At 32.5% G+C, this 24,674-nt stretch overlaps 2 protein-coding genes across 3 annotated transcripts in view; one reads left to right on the top strand and one right to left on the bottom strand.

Annotated features, from left to right (window-relative positions):
• The window catches only part of LOC142330271 (uncharacterized), a 132,742-nt gene that overhangs the window by 46,958 nt on the left and 61,110 nt on the right, over positions 1-24,674 (top strand). The window lies entirely within an intron of this gene.
• The window catches only part of LOC142330272 (uncharacterized), a 103,062-nt gene continuing 93,273 nt past the window's right edge, over positions 14,886-24,674 (bottom strand). For both annotated transcript variants that reach the window (XM_075375462.1, XM_075375463.1), the window contains 2 exons: positions 18,310-18,469; positions 14,886-16,308 (listed from right to left, as the gene is read on the bottom strand). In XM_075375462.1, coding sequence (XP_075231577.1) covers positions 16,100-16,308; positions 18,310-18,469 — 369 coding nt within the window. In that variant the 3' untranslated portion in view covers positions 14,886-16,099. The remainder of the gene's footprint in view (positions 16,309-18,309; positions 18,470-24,674) is intronic.

Genomic DNA, 24,674 nt, shown 5'->3' on the forward strand with positions numbered 1-24,674 from the left:
ACTGTTAGCTAAACTATGCGATAAAATGGGCGAAAAGAAAAAGGTTTTTTCCATCAGGAGTCAGATGGTTATCACGGGGGAAAGTGTTAACCCGGTTATTGGAATTGGTAAATAAATTAATAGTATTTTTTTAGGGTAAACAAACGCCATTCTCAATGTTTTTACAGAATAATTCTGCCGTTGGCTTACTAAGCTGATGTATTTTCGCATTTAAACTACTTAAAAATTTACAAGGCATGATGAAAACATTTTATTAATGACAGACAAAGTTCATGCTTTCAAGCTTGATATCTGGATTATTCTCCTTAAAATGTTGATTTTATGTTTTCACTCACTTCCGATTATATTAAGAAAAATACACTTATTAATTACAATTTGGATAGCATGAAATGCATTTGCGCGAAATAAAAATTCAGTTAGCGGAGTATTTCCCGGAAGATAAATGATTACTCGAAGAAATGAAAAAATGTTACATTTAGTGAAAATGTTACAGCTGCTACTTACCTGTTGAGATTCATGAGCTCATCGAAATGTCTGCCGATAAAATTTTACAACATTCACATATCTGAAGATTTAGATACATTTTGTCTTGCCCGTCAAAGTAAATATGGATATTTAGACACAGAATCATTGAAAAAAATAATCCCTTTCGCCACGTCTTATCTTTATGGAAAGGGTTTTTCATCTATGATTGCGCTAAAAACTAAATATAGGAATCGCCTTTTATCACTTGAAAACAATTTTCTTTTGTGTGTGTTTAATATAAATCTACGTATGGAAAAACTTTTAAATGAAAAACAAATACAACAATCTCACAAATTTATTTTCTTTACATGGGTACTAGGTACAAGTAAAATGTTTATTAATAATTATTTTTTTCTCATAAAATGATTTCATTATTGTTTACGTGTAAAGTTTCACGGGGGTTGCGACCACCAGTATCAGAAACGTTGCTCTAGACGAATGTTCCCGGAAGCCAGTGAGTGTACCCAGTATAAAACAAATCTACCTTTAGCAGAATAAAATCCTTTGTAAATTTAAAAAATCTGATGTGGACACCACATAACTTCCTTGTACGCCTATAAAATTTCATATACACATTTTTTTTAAATGAAAAGTACATAAAATTTTATTTTATTAATAACTTCTGTTATTTATTCATATATATATATATTAAAAAAAAATTTGTTATAAAGTTTTTTTACAATCAAAGGTTAATTATAAATAAATCAATATATTTAAATTAAAAAAAAAAGTTAAAAAAGGAGATGAAGTCTGATTCGAACCATGCCTTCCCCTTCTAAAATCCAAATTTTCATTAATTAAAATTTTATTTGGCTATAACTCCGGAACCGATGAAAATAAGTACCACGTATAATAGATATATCCTTTAAAAGCTGTCAATGAGGGCTTATTACTGCAGTTAAGAAAAAGTCCAAAACCCAAATTCTTTTGGAATTTGGGCTTTTTTTGGACACTTTTGGTTCAATCGATTGCAATCAAAAGGGGAGGTACATAACTAGTTGTTTCAACATTCCTAAATCCAAAATTTCAACCTTCTACGGCTAATCATTTTTGAGTTATGCGAGATGCCGGCCTCCGTGGCGCGAGTGTTAGCATCTCGGACTTTCACCCGGAGGTCCTAGATTCGAATCCCGGTCAGGCATGGCATTTTTCACACACGCTACAAAAAATTCATTTCATGCTCTGCGGAATGAATTGCTTGAGTTCGGATCCGGAGGTAAAACAAACTAAAGAAAAAAAAAGGTTATGCGAAATACATACATCACGCCGAAACTAGTCAAAAAGGATTCATGGATAGTCAAAATGGATATTTCCGTTGAAATCTGAAAACCGAAATTTTTCGCGATCACAATACTTCCTTTACTTCGATCAAGGAAGTAAAAAGACACAAAGTAAACAATTTCATGGATGATCATTCTAAAATTAATGGGAAAGAAAACATTGCAAAACAAAAATATGTGAATATTTCTGAAAATGTACTGGCTAAACCGTTCGGTCTATTTTCTCCCTCAATAAAAGACACGTGCAAGACACGTTTTGAAACCTAATGATTATTGTTGGTGAAATTGCTTAATTTATAATAATTAAAATACAGAAGATTTAAGATAACTACGGTAATATATTTTTAAATATGTCGACAGACTTAGGTCTGACGGATGACCATGTAAGTTTTAAATTGTAAATAAATAAATAAATAAAATGTCAATTTTTATTCTAATTAAAAAAAATTAAGTAATTTTCCACGTAACACAGGAGCCGCTACTATATTTATTTACATTCTACTAGTTAATTTTTTATTGAATTTATATAAGATATTAATATTAATAATTATTCATAAAAAATTCGTTACTTGTTTCTAATTAAATAAAAATGATTATTAAAAGTTTATATATATATATTCGTATATACATATATATATATATATATTCGTATATACATATATATATATATATTCGTATATATTAATATATAAAAAAAAGTGCTGTACTTATTAAATGAGGCAACATATACAAGAATATAGTTTTTTTTTTGTAGAATTATTCAGAAAAAATCCTCTAATAAGCGAACGTTGTTCTTTTTTTCTATAATTAAGGTGAATAAAAAAATATCTCGCATTATGCATTTTTTGCCAATAGAAAAACCAGTTTTCTGTTATTTTATACTTATCAGCTGGATGTATTATTTATATTATGTTGATAGTGTAATATGATATTTTCGCTCTCACTTCCTCTTTTGTTACCTTACTAAAACAATTTGTTTCTTCTTTGACACAATTTTCTAATAACTTTTATAGGCGCTGTAAGTTATTAATACGCTTTCTTCTTTTCTAATATTTATTTAATATATATAAATATAAACATATTACAATTTGCAGACAAGGCAATTTACTTACTGACAGATCAGTTTCATAGTGTTATTACAGTTTTTTATGTTGGCAAACTCATTTCTATGTCCTTTCAAATTAATTTATCTAATACGAGTATATAATCTGTATATTTATACATATACTGTAGGTGATTTTAAATTATGGAAACGGCTTCATATTTCAAAACTGAAGGATACTAGGAGGTAGAAACAAGTGCGGATCTACATAGTTACAAAATTATTGCTTTATTTTTGCTTATTATTGCTTGAAATTTTTTTCCACCACATTATATTAAGCTTTTAGACTTTTCGAGAAAAACTATGGCAATAACATTTCTCTGTAAACGCCTTTGCTTTGAGATAAGTAATCAAAGGCGCAAAAACGGGAAAGTTGAGGTAAAAATAAAACGAGGTAAAACGCCCTGTAATAACATTTTTATTTCGTATTGCCTTCAGAATTACATCCAATAACAAACTTTAAGCAGCTAATGTTGAAATGAATGGCTCAAATTAATAATAACAGCTTTCACAAAAATAAGTAACATTATAGTAATAATAATTTTTTTTTTTTTTTTTTTTTTTTTTTTTTTTTTGCGGAGGGACGCACGTAGTGTCGGGCTCCCGCTGATGGTATTATCCAATCACTATCAGCAGACTAACGACTAAAACCCTTTCTACCAGGACTCGACCCGGAATCGTTTAACACATTACTTCCGGTCGAGTCCTCCTATACTAGCCTGATTAGGTGCTACCTAATTTTCAGGACTATTCAGGTCAACCTTTTTGGCTCTGAGAATGTTGCCGACGAATCGGGCTACACTTTCCCAGCAAGCTGCTCAGGTCACGGAGTATCATCGCAACCACGTTGTGGGGACTCAGTGCTCCGAGATCCGCTTCTAGTGTCCCTCGATCTGCCTCCCATCGAGCACATTTGAAAAAGGTGTGCTCAGCGTCATCCCATACACCGGAGCAATACAGGCAGTCGGGGGACGGCGCTTTCCCTGTGATATGGAGGTAAGCGCGGAAGTACCCGTGACCCGTTAAAAATTTGGTCATGTAGTACTCCACCTCTCCGTCGCTCCGTCTGACCATCGCTCCATCCACCGTCGCTCCACCCAAATACCGTCGCTCCATCCACGGTCTGATCAGAGGGATAAGCCTTGCGGTTCATCGTCCTCTGGTCTCGTGGTCCCAGGTCTCTTGCCATGCGAGGAACGTGCGAGTGCGTTCCTCGTTGGCAATGGTCACCCGCCTGCCTGCCTGTCGCCTCCTGTAGATCACCTGCGCTCCCTTGCTAAAGTAGCAATGGGTATGACGCCGGCGACCACAAGTACTGCAGGCTCGGAGACCGTCCGATACGCGGAAGCGACTCGCAAGGCACCTGCGCGAGCCGCTTCCGGTTTCTTGCAACTCACACTTGGGCTCACACTTCCGACCCGTATAACAGGATGGAATGCACCGTGGACATCAGCAATCGCCGTCTGCTGCCCTTCGGTCCGCCAACATTCGCCATAAGCCGGCTGAGAGCAGTTACGGCTCTCGCAGCTTTGTCGGCGGCTGTACGAAGCTGCTCAGCAAAGCTGAGTTTCCGGTCAATCATCATACCGAGGTACTTTGCGGCCGCTTGGTCTCGACAACCTCTACCCCGACCCGCAGGGAGAGAAGGGTGCCGATACGCTTCTTCGTGGGAACTACGATCTCCGTTTTGCTGAGGGCTAGAGACAATCCATGGTCGTCCAGCCAGGCACCGACTCTGTGCATGGCTCGACTGAGCCTCAGTTGGGCGCGCTCCACGTCGCGGTCTGCGACAAGTAGCGCAACGTCATCAGCGTACCCAACCAAGGCAGATTCTTCAGGCATCTCCAGCCTCAGCAAGCCATCGTAGATGGCGTTCCAAAGGTCGGGGCCGAGAATCGACCCCTGCGCCGCCCCTGACGTGATCGTAGTCCTACGCCAGCCTGCTGCGGTCTAGTAAATGAGACCGCGGTTCCTCAGGTATGCTTCTACCATTCTGAGAAGGTATTGAGGCACATTGAACGAATGCTCCTGGGCTCGAATCATATCGCTCCACCGTGCGGAGTTGAACGCTTTTTTTACGTCCAACGTAACGAGAAGACCACATGTCGCGAAAAATGATTGTGATCCTCTGCTCGCCGCACAGCCTCAACAACCTCCTGAATTGCGTCTAGGGTCGACCGACCCTGCCGGAAATCGTACTGGTTAGGTGACAGGCCACCTGCCTGATTCATCGCCGCAACCAGTCTTTTCTTTAACAGCTTCTCCAATACCTTCCCAGCTGTGTCAAGCATACACAATGGGCGGTAGGAGGACGGCGACTCTGGGTTTTCTTTTCCCTTGGGAATTATCACAAGACGCGCGGTCTTCCACCTGGTGCTAAAAGACCCAGCCTTCAGACATGCATTATACACGTCTAGTACAAGACGGTGCCTGCAGCGTCCCACTAGTTTGAGTATCTCGGCCGGTATACCGTCGGGACCAGGGGCTTTTTGCCTTTCAGCGACCGTAGGACTCCTTCTAGTTCCTCCATCGAGAAGAGAATAATAATAATAATAATTTTACTTTAATTTTCACAGTGTTTAACGTTTTCATCAACAGAGGTATTCTTTTGGTTTCAATTAAAAGAATGCATTTTTATTTGATTAATCTAAATGAGTAAACAAAGACCATTTTTTTTTGAAGCGTTAAGATCTTCTCTGGTCCGCGATTAACCTTGGTTGAAGGGTTAAGGTCTTCTTTGGACCACGATGAACCTTGGCTTTCTGAGTTTCATTTTTCTTTTTCCCAGATTTTCTTCATTCACGCACTACAAGCCTACTTCTGTTCTTCCAGTTCTTCCACTTTACCTGTTTTTTTCTTTAAATTGCTTCCAATTATCTATCTTTTTTCTGAAAACATCCCTGTCAGCTATATCTTCTTCCAGGATGCCCGTCTCCACCAATTTACTTCTGATTTCCTTAATCCAATTTGCTGTGTTTCTGATTTTCTCAGGATAGTCAAAAATCAATTTCGTCAAACTGTTTGTGTCCATTCTCTTTAGGTGACCATAAAATTTAGCTCTTCGTTTTCTTGCCGTCGTTCTGAAAGTTTCTGTTTTCTAGTAGAGTTCTTTGTTGCTCCGTAGTCGCCACTGTTTTTGTTTCTTTTACCGTGATCCTAAAATGTTCCGTAAGCATTTTTCTGTTCACGGATAAACATTATACGGCGTAAAATCCTTCGGGCTTGATGACAGTGTTGTAATACCTTATCTTCGGTTGTATGGATATATGTTTTTTGTTTTACCGGTTCTTCGTTATTCCATAGGCTTTTTCCATTTTCTTAATCCGTTTTTGCATTGCCGTTTTATTCAATCCATTTGGTTGAATCCTTTCTCCAAGATACTTGAAGCTGTTGACCCTATTGATCTTGCGTATAGTAAAGATAATAATAATAAAAATTGCACTAGAGAACAAAGATTTAAAGCAGTACAACTTAATTCTTTAATACATAATTAATTTAGATACAGTTGAATGATGCACTTGTATATTGAAGTAAAAAATAGATTATTACATCTAGTCTGTTTTAAGGTGGAGCCAAATTTAAATAGTGTCGCTCAACTTTTCGCGAGCGAATTTTTCAGAAAGAATTCCTGGAAATTATGAGATTTGAGAATGCAAGATATGAAAATCTGAATTCACCATCTTAATAACGGGTTTATTTTTAAAAAAAACATCCATTTACTGAATCAAAACCCTTCAACTTAAAAAAAATTAAAGAAAAGCTTGCTCCGATGTATCGTTAACTGGGGATGAATTAGGTTAGCTGCAGTGAATCTGGGATAGGCGTGCAAATATCGAATATTCTGTATAGCAGTATCCGAATTTGCCCCAGCTGTCCCAATTCACCTCGTATTAGGGTACCATTTTGAGATTCCTGATTTAAAAAGGAATTAAAGAGACAGGCTTCAGAGAATCAAAATAAAAACTTTACTCTTAAATAATTGAATTCAAAAATACGTTAAAAGTCTTTGTTTCTAATTTGCGTTAAAGAAAAGAAATTTGAACTCACGCAATGAGGGACAATAAAGTACGGGTTGATTCATGTGTTAGCTTACTTCTTTTTTTTCTTACAATCTGACCGGCTGTTGGAAATAGCCTGTTCAATGGCACTGGTGTAGCAGGATTACATTTAGTGGTTGCAGCACTTAATATTTTTCTTCAAAAAATTGAGTGCATTCGCTTTGTGAGATTCTTAAATAATCGAGGAATTTGCTATCGTAGTTAGTTTTCATTTTCATCCTTTTTTTATAGTGAAGCAAAATCCACTTGGTCTTTCTTATCGGATTCCAAATCCGAAAATTCGATCCTTTCTTCTGCTACAGTAGTTTTACAATTTTTTAGAACTTCTGAAGAGACTCGTTTTTCAAATTCGTTCCCATAGTGTAAAGTCGAAAGCTTCTGGAGTCAATTGTTAAAATTATTCCACACAATCCAATTGGTTTTTTATTATTTTTAAAATTTTATTTCTAGCCTACTGGAATCGGAGAACCAACTTTCATCTGCATGGAATGATCCTCGTTTGGTTCATTTTCCGGACCTTTCTTTCTATTTTATTCAACAAAAGGTTTACACCAATAATTGCTATAGGGAGAGTAATATATTTTTCTCCACCTAACTGCTCACTTAGTTTCTTAAATTATTACAAATTTTTTCAAGGATCGTCCTTTCTTCTTCGACCAACTTAAGACTCATTAAAGTTCCATCATTTGCACATAAACTATTCCGTTTTTAAATCGACTACTACGTTTAACGTAGCAATTGTTTTTCAAACAATTTTATAACTAGCAAAACTGTAAAGGATCATTTCTTTCAGACTTTCCCACTTCACGCCCAAAGGAAATTATCCAATTTCATGATAACATGTTCCAGTATTGTTATTGTTCATAAAATTCTGCAGCGTCGGAAATTCTAGCCTTCTGGCCTTCGAGTCGGACTAAAATCAACAACTCGAAATGATGGTAAAACTGCCTACCTGAACTCAAAACCGCCCAAAAAAAAGAAAGTCCAGCTCTTAATTTAGGATCGATAATAATATTTAACTAAATTTTAAAATTAAATATTGTGATAAAGTACATAATATCAATTGACTTAGCCATTTAATTTGAAACAGTGTTGAAAATTATTAGTTTTATTATTATTAATGCTATTTATTACTGTGAAGACTGTTATTATTAGTGTTTGGGCCATTAATTGAAACATTAACTGTTTAAAGTTTGTAACTAGATGTTATTTTGAGGGTAATACCAAATAAAATAATTATTATGAAGCATTTATTAATACCGTAATTTTTCTGTTTTTACAACTTCGATTGAATATAACTTAAAACGAAGGCATCTATCGAGAACAGTTATCACCATCGTTTTTCTCTTAAAACGTAAAAATTTGATATAATATGGCGGATTCAAGATGGCACAAACAAATTTAAAACACACCATATAGTAGTAATATTGCAACTATATTGATCCGGGGTTCTTTCTACCTTTTTGTACCTCTGTTTTGAAAAATGAAGCCGTTTCCATACTTTAATCTGTATAGTTCGTAGTTCAATTTTAAAAGTATTTAAAACTGTCGAATATCTCGAACAATTTATCTGCTTTCTTTCTTTTTCCTGTTTAGCTTCCGCTAATTACCTTTCAGATAATACTTCAGAGGATGATATGTATGAGTGTAAATGAAATGTAGTCTTATACAGTCTCAGTTCGACCATTCCTGAGATGTGTGGTTAATTGAAACCGAACCACCAAAGAACACCGGCATCCACGATCCGTGTAAAAATAACTGACTCTACTAGGACTTGAACGCTGGAACTATCGACCTCCAAATCAGCTGATTTGGGGAAGACGTGTTCACCACTAGACCAACCCGGTTTGTTTCGAAAAATTTATCTAGATTTTATTGATTTTTATGTGTAAGTCGATTTCTAAATTCTTAAAACTTATTATTTTATTTTGTTAAACGTTAATGGGCTTTTAAAATGTTTTTTAACGCATTTCTAAAAAAAGGTAAACGTTTTTTAATAATATTATTTGTCAACAATAATAATTTTTTGAAATTTATATTTTTAGTCTTTTTTTGTTGTGTTTTTTAAAATTATTATTTAAACGAGAATTATATAAGTTATTAGTATTTGAAACTTTCTTACTTTTTTTATTATCACTATAATTGGATCTTTAGAAAATAATTATTTAAGTTAAGCGAAATTATATATATATATAATCAAATTATTACTTTTAATAACAATTTTTGATTCCGGTCGTTTCACTCCAAATTTTCTTTTTTAATTTTAATCCTAATAAGAAAAAATACATTTATATTATTCATGAAAGTTAACGATATTAATTTTATAGCAAATTTTTATGCTTTAATATATCCAATCATTTCAGTTATTAATTCTATATTGATTACAATGACAGTATTAATTCTTTTTTAATCGATATGTCTCAAATAAGGCGCTTTATGTGGACTAGTCGACCTGAGAATAGATACAGTAAACTTTAAACTCATTTTCGTAGAATAAAAACTTTAATTAACAAAATATGTTTATGTATGCGCGCGTGTGTGTGTGAGAGAGGGCTAAATACATAAATTATTTATTAATAAATACATCAATTAATTCAGTAATAAATTACTTCGATTGCTATAATCACAATATGATAATGCATTATTTAAATAAATGTTAATGTGGTATGTATGCATAAATAAAAATGTTGTAAGGTAACATATTTTCACACATTTGATTATCAGTTCTCACCAGATGTAATTTAAAATTGATCGTGCTAAGCAAATAACTAAATTTCTCACGAAAGGATTTATAAAATTAAATATTGTGAACTCTTTCTTAAGTTATGTTACGAATTTTGTAAATCTGCGTCGGATGGCGATGATATTACTTTGAATTTTAAACTTTGGTTACAACAAACCGAAACAAATTTTATCATAGAATTTTTTTAAACTTATTTCAAAATATTTCCAACCAAGTTAGTGCTAGATTTTGTTTTCACATTGGTGCCAGCCTTTGTTATTGCTGACAAGTTTTTTGTTTTAATTAAGCAACCACGTTCGTATTAAATGTTGCTTTAAAAACAATCCTGTTGTGTGTTCATGTAAAATATCCTTTATTATAACATACAATAACTATGTGAACAGAAAAAATTCAATTCTAACTCACTTTTCGATCATTTTCTTAATACGTGTTTGCCTAATTAGGACAAAAAAAACACCAGAAATAACATCAGCTGATGCCAATGAGAAAAAAAACACTAGTTAATAAATATTACAGCAAAGAGTATTTTTTTCACAAAAGTTTAAAATTTCAAATTAATCTTAGTAATTCTCTCACTCAGAACCCTTTACCATTCCTATTATTCAATGAAATTATGAAAGTACGTTCGTACTATAGTTCTGTTAAAATAAATAGTTCAGTAAAGAAAAAAATAAACAGTTACCTAAACACAGTTATAGGACTTTCCCGTCACGCGGCTAAGCCGCGTTCCCGGGAAGTCCTACAACTGTGGGTTGTTTCTGATCCACGGCTTACATACACAGCTTAATTTAAAATATTTATCATTTTATTAAATATAATATATTTTTGTTTATTTAATTCAACGAGTCTAACTAAAGCGCAAGCGCATAACGTGTTTAATAAGCGCGATTGTGGCAATATTAGCGGCAACGGTCGGGACTAACTAAGCTAATGTAAGTTCATAACTTACATAGAACAAATTTCGCTTGTACGATCGGCAGACTGGTGTAGCCTTGAGACTTTAACGCACCAGGTACCGAGTCAACCGGGCGATGAGTTCAAGATCCAGCCAGACCGAGTTACTTTTTAGACTTTAAGTATTATTAATTTATTAAATTCTACCGTTCACCTGTGGAGTCACAACATAGCAGACGACTCTAACAGCATTTTTTGGGTGCGGGATTTTGGCAAAATTATTATTTTTTAATTGTTAACAAATGTACCTAAGAAAAATATGACCTTAATTAGGCTTAATCTCGAAATACTAAGGGTAATCTTGCTCTACAGTCTAACTCCCTTGACCTTTTAAATCGAAAATTTAATGGCACAATGCCTCATATATAGAAATAATCTGACATAGTTTGGTCAAAATCGGTCCGGTAGTTCTGGAGATATAAGGTGATTTAGAGAGCAACACCGAACACATGTACATATAAACATTAACATCCGGAAAATTTCCATCCGGTTTTTTGGGTTCCTTAGGTGTCAAAACGTCATAATCCGTTGAAAACCGCATATATCCAAATTGGACCGATTACAATACTTTCTCGTCTAGATAGAGCTATAGCTCTAGTAAAAGTAGCTACTTTAATAAGAATCAAATAAAAATTTTTCTTTAACGTTCGCCGTATTGAAACACCATCAGAAAAATGTTTTAAATACGTAAATGATATAAAACTGTTCCTAAACATGTTACGAAACTTATTTATTTAAAAAATTTCTTAAAGAACTAAGATTAAAACACACTACCGGAAAAACAGGTTAAAAACTTTTTAATATCCCCGTTTAAAATGGAATTATAATTTTCGTAATTTTTATGGACATAAAAATTTAACTTTTAAAAAAAATCAAAAAAATCAGATGAAAGAACAAGATTTAATTTTACATAAAATTAATTTTTTTCCATTAAGCGATTTGTAGGATAGGGAAGTCTTCAAACAAAATTTTTTCTTTAGAGATAAAATTTGGTATTGTGTTAATCAGTTGTAACGAATTACGTTTACTAATAAGAATTATCTGTTTAAATGAGATATGATTGATTTACCGTTTGAACATTCAGTGTTTCATTTAATATTTTATCTATAAAAGGTGGTAAAGCTTATTGAGTTCCTTCGTGAGTATTTTTTTTAAGTTTTCATTTTTGTTTTTATCAATTACTAGAAAAAAAGGCAGGCCTGAGGCCCGCCGCGAAAATGTTACCTGGTATATGTTTCAATACACATGATTTTGTGAACTGTAACTAAATAAAATTCATGAATTTAGCGTACTAACAACAAAATCTTTTACAACGAAAAATTTTTCAAAATCCTGAGCATTTTTAGCTGTTTATTGACGTGTGATTTTTTAACACAACTCTAATTCGACTCAATGTTTTCCCCAAAACACAAATATAATTTTAGACAAATCGTTCTTATCAAGAAGAATAACGGCGCAGGTGGATTATGAACGTAAAGAGATAGAAGATACGATCCCTTTGAAAACAATTAAATGTCAAAACGCTTGCCGAAGACATTAAACTATCCCATGATCTTAACCGGTTTTTTTTATAGATGCTGATCCATCTTTGAATAGAAGATTAGTCTTTAACCGAAAAACTGAAGATTCCATGCAAGAATACACTGAACTTCACACGGATTAAAAATAAGATCGAGACAAGGAAAATTACAAACTTTTGTAAATTCAATCCGAAATACTGTAGGTTAGTTTAGTAAATTTCCTTTACAGTAATTTTAGATTTAGCATACGTAGTACTGCAGTGTTGTTTTCTTGACTTTAAAGGCGATTACCGAGTACGATTTGAACGTGTAATATAGTTTTCTAATAGTTTTGTAATATAGTTTTCTAATACATGTACTATAGCGAGTTTTTAAATCAAACAGTTCCGTAAGTGCTTACGAAAAAATTAGGAAATATATTTTGTTAAATATTTTTTGTGTAGTGTACCTATGTACTGTACTAAACCAACGCTTATAATTGATGTCGCCGTCTGTATTTCATCAATAACATCGCCCTAAGTAAGTAGCATGATTTTTTTTTCATTTTACATAGAACCTAACCATTCTTCCTTAAATGAATATTAGTTACGTTTTATATTCGCGGTTTTCTATATTCGTAGCATTCTTACGTTCTTTAACCCCCACGAATAAGGAGATTTTACTGTATTGTGTTTTATTTGTGATATACATATCTTGTTTATAACAATTTTTTTTTAAACTTGTAAAAAACAAGTTATATACTCGTTCTTAAGAAATAAAAAATAAAACAAACTTAGAGAAATCTTTTTATTTTAATTTTTGATACTCTTTTATAGTTAGTTTTAATAAAATAATTGTCTGGAATGTATCTCACCTATTGGATATTCTTTTCTTGTCGCAAATTAAGCCACGAGTATTGAAGAATTGCTCTGAATAAACTGTTGAAGGCAGTGTTATTAAACTGGTTTTAAAGTTTTTGTTTTTTAACCGACGGTTATTTTTTTAGTATTCGAAAATGGTTTTAGAGCTTTGGGAGCATGCCCTACGCTTTTCTATCGAATCTAGAACTCGCTGAAAATATCGCTTTATGTACATCAGAATATTTGAAATACTCTAACTGATACGTTAACTTTTAGTTTCTACATTCAAGAAATAGTATTTATTCATCATTCATTTTTTTTTTTTTTTGTAATTTAATTCTCATCTTTCTTGGTAGTACTGCTCGGAAAAGTAGACGATTTTGTTTAGTAGACAAGTAATTTCGGTTTTTCCATTAAAGTATATCTACATACTTTATACCTATACATAAGTACCTATATATAAGTACTTATATAAGTACCTATATATAAGTACTTATATAAGTACCTATATATAAGTACCTATACATAAGTATATCTATACACACCTTTAAAGGTGAGGCCACACTCTAGGAAGTGATTCTAGTTAATAAACTGATGAAAAAATGTTCATCGAACATAGATCCGAAAACGCATATTTTTCTGTATGTCCGCTATTTATTTAAAAATTTGTTTTTCTTGGAAAACGAGCATAATGCAATCATTTTAGCTACCAAAAGATGGTTATGTTGTTAGTTTATATTAAGATTATTATGCTATATATTTTTGGGTTACAAATAGAAATTAAAATAAATATGGGCTGATCTTATTGGTGGTTTTTGAAATTGATCCTTCACCTAATATAACTTTAAATAATATTGAGGAAGACATGTGTCTCGGATTTAGTATACTTAATATGGTTTTAGTGTATTTTTTATTCTTTATTTGTGTTATTCACTAAATTTAATCTTTTAAAATTATTTATGTTACTTAAAGTCAATTTGTTTTCAATTACTTATTATTTATTGTCAAATTTATTTATCATATTTTATATCTTTAATACAGTAAGCATATTTTTATTTTTTTAATTTCACCGTAAGAAAAAGGTTGCAAATTAAAACAATATACTTGTTAATTAATTACCGATACAATTAATTACTTAAAAAATTGTCTATTATAACACTCTTTATTCGTGTTTTTTTTTATAATCGAAAAGAAATTTAGTATAGCATTTCACTGAAAAAATTGAGAACAAATTTAAACTAATCCACCTCCCCAGTCAAATCTGGGGAGGTGAAGTTTTATTTCTTTATACCATCTTAGTTCTGATCATCTGTGGAGGAACATCATACTAATTATTAAATTAATAAGTTAAATTTTATGTTAAATGAAAACGATATACAACACGAAAGTTAGTAAATATTAAATTTATTAACCATAAATATAAATTAACTTCACTCAGTAAAAGCCGTATTCCAATTTTTATTACGGAATGTAACAAAGTGTCTTCGTTAAGTTTTGCATTTAAATTATGCAAACTACATTTAAATCATTTATTTCTTCTAGGTTAACAACAATAATTATGTTTTCTGCTACTTCTTAATTTATTTATTTCTTAATCTATGAATACACAGAATGCATTTTTGCATGATATATCTTTGTACAAAATATAATACGTTGAATAAAATTTCACAATTCTAAATTTATGCAATTTTCCTTTATTTATCCAAAATAATCAACATTTTTATTAATACTTAATAATATAATTAAATAATGTGTAAATGAGTAAATAAAAGAAAAATATTTTATAATTGTATTAAATTATTATTTATAATGAAATATTTTACGTAATTTTTTATTAATAACATTTATTATTTCACCGCAATTTTTTGTATATATATTTTATAAAGGTATTAATTTAAAAAGAAATTAATTATAAATTACTTTTTTTATTTTTAAGAAAAATAATTTATTAAAAAAATAATAATTTTTAAAAATTAGCATTATAATTTTTTTTAAAGAAATATAACTTTTAAAATGATTAAAAATCAGTTATTTTATAGTGAAATATTACATATATTTAACTTGCATTTTAACTTACTTGTAAATAAAACAAAAAAAAATTATGATTCAAAAATATTAACGATCATTAATGATTCTTTTTAAGCATAACTAATTTAAAAAATATAACAGGAGGAGAGATAAAATAATAAAACATAACAAACTAGTATTTATAATTTGGAGGGGAGAATATAAAGATGCATAATACTCTTTTCACTGAAACAAAAATCATATTTATAGTGATAAAATAATGAAATACTTTTATTATTTATATTCTTTAAAATTATTATTTTAATTTAATTCAGTTAGTGAAATCTGTATTTCTATTTTTATTATATTTAGAATTGTCATACTTTGAGGCAGAATATAATCATTAACGTTTGAAAATATTAAAACGTAATTTAAATGTTTAATTCAAAACCAGTTAGCGAGCGTCGGCTGGCAAAAGATTCCCTATTTCTGCGTCTTCGGTAAAATTGAGGCAGATTGTAATCCTTGGGACCAAACTAAGGAGTTAATTTTGTACCGTTTAATACCTATTCAAAATCTGCCACATGAACTTTAATCTTAATATTTTACTCAGAATCAAATTCTCTACAACTTTTGTTTAAAACTTTTATGTGTTTATTACCTATTTAACAAAATTATTTTATTTATAATAAATACTGTATTTTCCACCCCCAATCTTTTGTCTTTTAGCTCAGATTTATCGAAACTTACTACAAATATAGTTTTGAGACCTTAATTTTGGATCTTAAGAAATACAGTCTGGCTTAATTTTACCGAAGCTGCAGAAATCAGGGCGAACCTTTTCGCTAAGCAACACCCGAAATAATACTGTAAGCTTTGTGTCTGCGTGGTTAGGAGAACCTATCTTCTTGGTTTGTCTGACTGCCAGTATCTACTAGCTCATTTAGCATTACCCAGGGTGCACCACGTGGAGGCGAACTAGCTTTACACCCCAAAAACCTGTATTTGATAGGAATAACATCTCAGGATGTTATTCCTATCTTTAGGATAGGAAGGATAGGTTCATCATGCTTAGGATGTTGTTGGTGGTAGTAGAGGTAAAATGCTTGCTTTTTCTGATGGTGTTACTGGTATTTCTGAAGACAACTCTGTTGTTAAAACATTTTTATGAGCGTTTGCCTTTGATACCATGAATGCTGCTGTTGATGTTGTTTTATCATTCCAGTTAACGAACACAGGAAACGTTGTGTTATGGACAACTTCTGCTTCGACGTGATTGCCTGTAAGAAAAATAGATCATCAATACTTACTAAATGAAAGGAATATGACAGGCCTTAAAATACATTGGATATATGCATTAATAATAATAATAATAATAACACTATATATGATATGATTAAAAAAGAATGTAACAAACTTTCAGGACAAAGAAGAAAGTTGCTATAAACAGAGGTTCATAAATGGATCGTTATTGAAACAGCTTCCAAGATTTTATTTTCAGCACTTTTCAAGAAATATGGGATAAGAATCAGAAGGCGGGTGTCGAAAAACGATATAGTATGTTTGGCATAAAATAACTGTTAAAACGGGTGGGTAATAAATATATAAAAATTATTTTTAATAAATCTTGTAGAGAATTAATTCTCTCAATTAATTCTAAGTAAAATTTATGAATAAAGACCACAGTAACTAATCTCGCCCAATTTTTTTCTTTTACCCAGAGTTGTACAAATAGCATTATATTGAGGGTATTAAAAATATGAAAAGTCATCGGTCTAAATGTGATTTGTGAAACGGAATTGCAAGGTGACCGCATGAAAAAATAAAGCTATTACACATTTTAAAAAAATCTTGTTTTTCTGTCAGGCCGTGAACTTTCAGCAGGCCCTTTGTGGTTACTGATTTATGTATTAAGTAATTTATGTATTCAGAATTTTATGTATTCAGTAATATATCGAATAATTAAGCATGTATCTGCCATAATCACATCTTGGGCTAAACAAATTTATTATTTTTACAAATATAAAATATTCAATAATTCCTTTTTTATAAAGTACCAATATATAATTACACTCACCAGAAGAAAAGGTAAACAAATACTGAATTTTTACGCTTAATTTAGAGGAGCCATGAGGTTTTCTTTGACTTTACTAATGGTAGTAGAATATTAAAATTGAGGAATCTTCATGAAGTCTGATGGCTGAAGCTAATGCCATAACCCAGAATAGAGAGGGAGAAGATTATCTTTTATAAACACAAAATCTGATCGCGGAGGTGGGTAACAATCTCATTTAGGTATTTTTTTTCCTACGGCACTACTGGTTCATTAAACTAGGTTTTTCTGATCGCAGAGTCAAGTTTTATTTGTACAGCTAAATATCAAATATATTTCAGTGATTCTCGTTAATCTAAAACAAAAACCAATCGGAAACAATTTCAATTTCAATTTTTATTATCCCAAGTAAACCCGTACGGCATGTTATTTACTCTTTTCAGCTTATTCATTTTCATAGAATTAGTTGGTGACATTGATGGGAAATTTAATCATATGATATTGGCATGATTCTTCATTTACATTACGTTGAGCGAATATGAGGACGATTGCCTCATTTCATTTTCTATATCCACCTTTAATAAAGGTCTCATTATTTCCTACCTCTTTTTCCTGTTTCATTATTATAAATATTACAATCTACATAAATATTTCCAAGATTTTTCTCCTGATTTTAAATTTTAATTTTTTAAAATATTTAATAGATTTATTCTTCGCTTCAATCTTCTATTTCTAGTCTACTTTATTTCACGAATCCTTTGTAATTTTACCACGAAATTGACTCTCCATTTCTGTAATCGTATATATGTTTAATATTGAACTCTTCATTAATTACCTCCCTATCACCCATGATCTTTTTATTTTTTACGTAATGTAAAATCAGTAATTAAAAAAAATATATACATAAAACATGAAATTATAATAATAGTATTACTGCTCAAGCAATAATGTATAAATCTGGATAAATTTACTCCTAAAACCGTTCTCGAAATTTAATAAAAGCATGTATCGATATATTGATGAATTCAATTTTACGAAAAGGTTATATAAAAAGATTTCTTGAAAAGATAAAGAATAATAGATGATAAATTTAAACCATGTTTTAACGGATTTCAAATATTTGAAAACATTGTGTTTTATCAACATAAACCGAATCTATGCCGATTATGTATGCTAGTTTCTATGTGATGCAAGACTACTTAAGAAAAAGGTAAAAAAAAAGAAATACTTATCGTCCAGCGAACTTTGAATTTTCCTGTTTGTCTTATTTTTGTTCTTTCTGTACCATCTACTTGTGTTTGTGTTTTTCTTAATCTTTGTATTAGTTGTATTCTTTCTTCTGTTGTATGTGTAGTACTTTGGGTGCGCCTGTCTAAATGTAAAGTTAACTGGAAAAAAAAAAAAATTAATTTAAAAAATTTGGCGTGGACACTACATGACTTCCTTGTACACCTGTTTAAATTATATATACACATTTTTTTAAAATGAAAAGTACATAACACTAAATTTCATTAATAACTTCTGATATTTTTTCATTATTTCATTTTTAATTATTATTGAATTATTATTAATCGTAAATTTTTTTACAATCGGAGGTTAATAATTATTAACAAATCAATATATTTAAGTTAAAAAAAAAAAATAGGAGATGAAATCTGATTTGAACTGATGTGCCTTCCCCTTGTGGACAACTCATGAGTTCCTTCATGTGTTGTCCACATCAGAATTTTTGTTTACTTTAACCGATAAATTTTTCCGGTTTAATTTACCGGTAAAAGTTTAACTTTTCATAAACACTCAATTTGATTATATTATATATTTGACGATCACCATTGGTGTTTGTTCGGTGCTGATGGCAAATATAAAATAGATAATTTAGTAGCTAAGACTGAATTCTTGTTACAACAAACTGGTAGTCTGATAAGCCTACTGACGAAAGTTATTATCAAGATTTGTTAATGGCAAGGTATCGAAGAATTTTGACCTGCAACGTCAGTGGCCTAGTAAGTCGAAGGAAGGAATTGAAGGCGTTGATAGTTACGGAATTTTTAAACATTCCGAAACGCACTTCACTGACCGTAACTATTTCTGTGTTTGAGTTTACAAGGTCTACACCACTAATCACCAAGATGTTAAAACACATGGCGGTAATACGGTTCTGGTTAAGATTGCTGTAAGGTATCACCTCCTTCCAAGTTTTAAATGGACCGTATTCAAGCGACCTTGATTGAAATATTCGACTGGCTTGGACCAATCATATTGTCTGCAGTTTATTGTCCACCTTGTCAGGCGATCACAGATGGCTTATTTTTGGAATTCTTCGCAACTATGGGTTCCCGTTTTGTTGTGGGTCATGACTGGAATGGAAAACACGTACTCTCAGCTTATGAGGACTGAAAGGAGGACCTTGAAGGTTATTATTGACATCCAGCGATTGTAATGTAATTTCTGGACTGCAGCCTACATACTGGCCTACAGATGTAACAAAGGTGCCCGACTAATCCGATCATTTTCCAGTTTTTCTGACCATTAGATGTTTATAAAGAAGAAATCACCATTAATGCATAATAATGACACAGATTGAGAATCATCGTAGTTGGTTGGGGGACAGGCTGCCTATAGTTGAAATATCCAAATTACATCGATGATGGGACCCACGACTTACCTTATTTACGCAGGAGGCAACCTGACGTTTATCACATACTATCCAAGAGAAGCAATGTTTCTTATTCTCATTTAAAGGAAATCTCGGCTCGGTGAAAATGGCAATTATGAGACCTGAAGATAGGTCAACTATGAATAGGGGTGCTCGTAACTGAAAAAAGCTGATAAAGGCTATCGAAAACGAGATGATCAAACACTACCTGGAAAGTCTTATACGACGTTTCACATGCAGAAGTGTTGCAAGGGATCGGGAAAGTAGAAGGCGTCAACAAGGCTCCTGGTTTTGACCTAATAACTCATAAGAGGCTGTTTATGTTACCATTAGGGCCACCGAATGCATAACGCGCCTCTTCAGTGGCATCCTTCGGAATGAAAGGTGTCACAAAACCAGGCAACTTGTAGAAGATGAAACTTCGAATGGACTTTTGAGATTTAATATCTTGTTTTTAAATGCTCTATGCAAACCGACTTGTTGGTATTACGCCGCCCAGGGGAGTGTCTTTAAACTCAAATAGGCCTACCCACCTACCGGCTATATACCGGCAAGGCAGGTCGGCCTACCGGTTAGCTCTTTTTGAGAGTTTTTTATAAATATTGGCCCCTTGGGGACCCAAAAGGGCAATACTAATACACCACGCCAGACCCAGTTCGCCGCGACGCGGTACCGGGTCCCTTCAGTATTCAGTGTGCTCTTGCCTGACTGTTACCCGTGGAGTCCTTGGTGGCTCATCAGTGCCAACACACCGCAGCATGCTGGACCTCACCAGCAAGGCTGTCCACCCAGTCCTATTCTAGCCAACACCTTGTCTTCTCTCATCGGAGTATTTCTGTAGAACAACTTGTCTAACAAAACTAGCAAAATTATTCCAGTTTGACTCGCTTCTTAGCATGTAGTCTATTGTTGTCTCTGGAGTTATACCTGTGAGTGCCTTACTATGTCTAAGTGTGTCCCACCTATTGCACTCAAAAAAGGTGTGCTCAGCATCATCTATCTCGTTGCAGTAGTTGCAAATTGGTTCTTCTCTCTTGCCTATTTTGTGCAGGTAGTTATTGAAGGAACCATGTCCTGTAAAAAACTGCGATAGGTGATGATCAACCTCACCAAATCTTCTCGACAACCATGGCTTGATGATGGGGATGAGGGTTCTCGTCCATCGACCCACAGCTTCCTGCGACCATCTTTCCTGCCAGATATTATAAACGGCATCCCTTCGTTGCTACATATCTACTACGTATTAGTCTAACTCTACACCACGTCTCACCCCTGCGTTCCTGATACACCACGGCGGACTACACCCAGGAATTACTGTATGTATTCGTTTTACCTTCATTCATGAGTTCCTGTCTTACAAATATTTGTGTGCTACAGGCAAGTTTAATTTTTCATTACTTATTACGTTAAACCGTTATGTTATCATTAAAATTTGTGGAACATTCAGTTCATCATTCCTATGCCTTTCAAGTTTCAATTTCACTTAAGTACAGTCACGACTGCTTACTTACATATGGTTGTCATTGTTCAGCTGCAACCTATTTTACGTGCTCAATTAATTTCAATGCGATTATATTGTAATTAACTCTTTATTTTTATGTTTACTTATCACAATTTGATTATTGTTATTAACTCTTTTTGTACTAGAATATCATTGTGGCCTTTTTTCTACACTAAACTAGAATTACATGTATTAATTATTTAACGTTAAGTTTGTTGATGTTCTTAATTCAGAAAAGGCCAGTGCTAATTAAGATTTATTGTAATTCGTTTATCTAAGTTAATGACATCCGTTCATTGCTATTTGTCACATTATAGTATATGGCAGTAGTACAACTGTTTGCCAGTTTTACAATTAAAATTAAGGTGTTTCATGTTCTCTTGTTTTTCAGGCTTTGTCAAAAATGTATATTGTCAAAATCTGTATTTAAAAGTGTATATTCATGTATTTTTTTTTCATTTAACATCATTGTTCAGATGCTGATTTCAGTTGATATTCTTATGTATCATTATATTATGTTATTTTCATAATTTCTTTTTAGTTTTTAAGGTTATAATTTAACATAAGTTCAGTTGTTTTTCTTTCTCATTAAAGTCCAATTTCTTTTGGCAAATACGAGCTGTGTTTTTAGTTAACTTTACCCAACAATAATAATAATAATAATAATAATAATTTTTTTTTGTCTTCAGTCATTTGACTGGTTTGATGCAGCTCTCTAAGATTCCCTATGTAGTGCTAATCGTTTCATTTCAGTAGACCTTCTGCATCCTATATCCCTAACAATTTGTTTTACATATTCCAAACGTGGCCTGCCTACACAATTTTTTCCTTCTACCTGTCCTTCCAATATTAAAGCGACTATTCCAGGATGCCTTAGTATGTGGCCTATAAGTCTGTCTCTTCTTTTAACTATATTTTTCCAAATGCTTCTTTCTTCATCTATTTGCCGCAATACCTCTTCATTTGTCACTTTATCCACCCATCTGATTTTTACATTCTCCTATAGCACCACATTAGAAGCTTCTAATCTTTTCTTCTCAGATACTCCTATTGTCCAAGTTTCACTTCCATATAAAGCGACATTCCAAACATTCCAAGTAATTCTAAAGCGACATCCCAAGTAATTCTACTTCCCAAATAACAAAATTTTTCTACCTCCATAATCTTTTCTCCTCCTATTTTCACATTCAGTGGTCCATTTTTGTTATTTCTACTACATTTCATTACTTTTGTTTTGTTCATGTTTATTTTCATGCGATAGTTCTTGCGTAGGACTTCATCTATGCCGTTCATTGTTTCTTCTAAATCCTTTTTACTCTAGGCTATAATTACTATATCATCAGCAAATCGTAGCATCTTTATTTTTTCACCTTGTACTGTTACTCCGAATCTAAATTGTTCTTTAACATCATTAACTGCTAGTTCCATGTAAAGATTAAAAAGTAACGGAGATAGGGAACATCCTTGTCGGACTCCCTTTCTTATTAGGGCTTCTTTCTTATATTCTTCAATTGTTAGTGTTGCTGTTTGGTTCCTGTACATGTTAGCAATTTTTCTTCTATCTCTGTATTTGAACCCTAATTTTTGTTAAATGCTGAACATTTTATTCCAGTCTACGAATGCCTTTTCTAGGTCTATAAACGCCAAGTATGTTGGTTTGTTTTTCTTTAATCTTCCTTCTACTATTAATCTGAGGCCTAAAATTGCTTCCCTTGTCCCTATACTTTTCCTGAAACCAAATTGGTCTTCTCCTAACACTTCTTCCACTCTCCTGTTAATTCTTCTGTATAGAATTCCAGTTAAGAATTTTGATGCATGACTAGTTAAACTAATTGTTCTGTATTCTTCACAATTATCTGCCCCTGCTTTCTTTGGTATCTTGACTATAACACTTTTTTTGAAGTCTGACGGAAATTTCCCTTTTTCATAAATATTACACACCAGTTTGTATAATCTATCAATCGCTTCCTCACCTGCACTGCGCAGTAATTCTACAGGTATTACGTCTGTTCCAGGAGCCTTTCTGCCATTTAAATCTTTTAATGCTCTCTTAAATTCAGATCTCAGTATTGTTTCTCCCATTTCATCCTCCTCAACTTCCCTCTTCTTCCTCTATAACACCATTTTCTAATTCATTTCCTCCGTATAACTCTTCAATATATTCCACCCATCTATCGACTTTACCTTTCGTATTATATATTGGTGTACATCTTTGTTTAACACATTATTAGATTTTAATTTATGCACCCAAAAAGTTTCCTTAACTTTCCTGTATGCTCCGTCTATTTTACCAATGTTCATTTCTATTTCCACTTCTGAACACTTTTCTTTAATCCACTCTTCTTTCGCCAGTTTGCACTTCCTGTTTATAGCATTTCTTAATTGCCGATAGTTCCTTTTACTTTCTTCATCACTAGCATTTTTATATTTTCTACGTTCATCCATCAGCTGCAATATATCGTCTGAAACCCAAGGTTTTCTACCAAGTTCTCTTTATTCCGCATAAGTTTGCTTCTGCTGATTTAAGAATTTCCTTTTTAACATTCTCCCATTCTTCTTCTACATTTTCTACCTTATTTTTTTTACTCAGACCTCTTGCGATGTCCTCCTCAAAAATTTTCTTTACCTCCTCTTCCTCAAGCTTCTCTAAATTCCACCGATTCATCTGACACCTTTTCATTCAGGTTTTTAAACCCCAATCTACATTTCATTATCACCAAATTATGGTCGCTATCAATGTCTGCTCCAGGGTAAGTTTTGCAGTCAACGAGTTGATTTCTAAATCTTTGCTTAACCATGATATAATCTATCTGATACCGTGCAGTATCGCCTAGCTTTTTCCAAGTGTATATTCTTCTATTATGATTTTTAAATTGGGTGTTGGCAATTACTAAATTATACTTCGTGCAAAACTCTATAAGTCGGTCCCCTCTTTCATTTCTTTTGCCCAGCCCGTATTCACCAGGTTCGGAAACGTTTCGTTAGAAAGGGTCGACCGGCAAAAGATTTTGACCTGGTTTCTCCGCCTTTGGTAAATTAATCGAGACTATTTCTTGAAACCCAAACTATGGGGTAAATTTAATGATTTTATATGAAATCTGACAAAAAAATTGTAAAAAAGTCACAGAACTATATTTTTAGAGAAATGTGGGTAAATGACAAAATATTGGGGTTGTTAAATAGGTAACAAACAGATAGATTTTAATAAAATTTGTAGAGAATTTGATTTCAAGATAAATGGTATGCATAAAATTCACAGAAACTAAATACAAACGTAAGATTTCGAAGTTTATTTTAAACAAAACATATCAAAATATGGCAGATTTTGACTGGTTATTAAACGATATGGGATATGGAAGTGGATTATAATTGATTATAATAAAATTGATTATAATAAGCTTACTATACTAAAGTGCTAAAAAAAAATTTGTACATC

The sequence above is a fragment of the Lycorma delicatula genome, chromosome 9 (genome assembly GCF_047948215.1).
Source record: "Lycorma delicatula isolate Av1 chromosome 9, ASM4794821v1, whole genome shotgun sequence".
Lineage (NCBI taxonomy): Eukaryota > Metazoa > Arthropoda > Insecta > Hemiptera > Fulgoridae > Lycorma > Lycorma delicatula.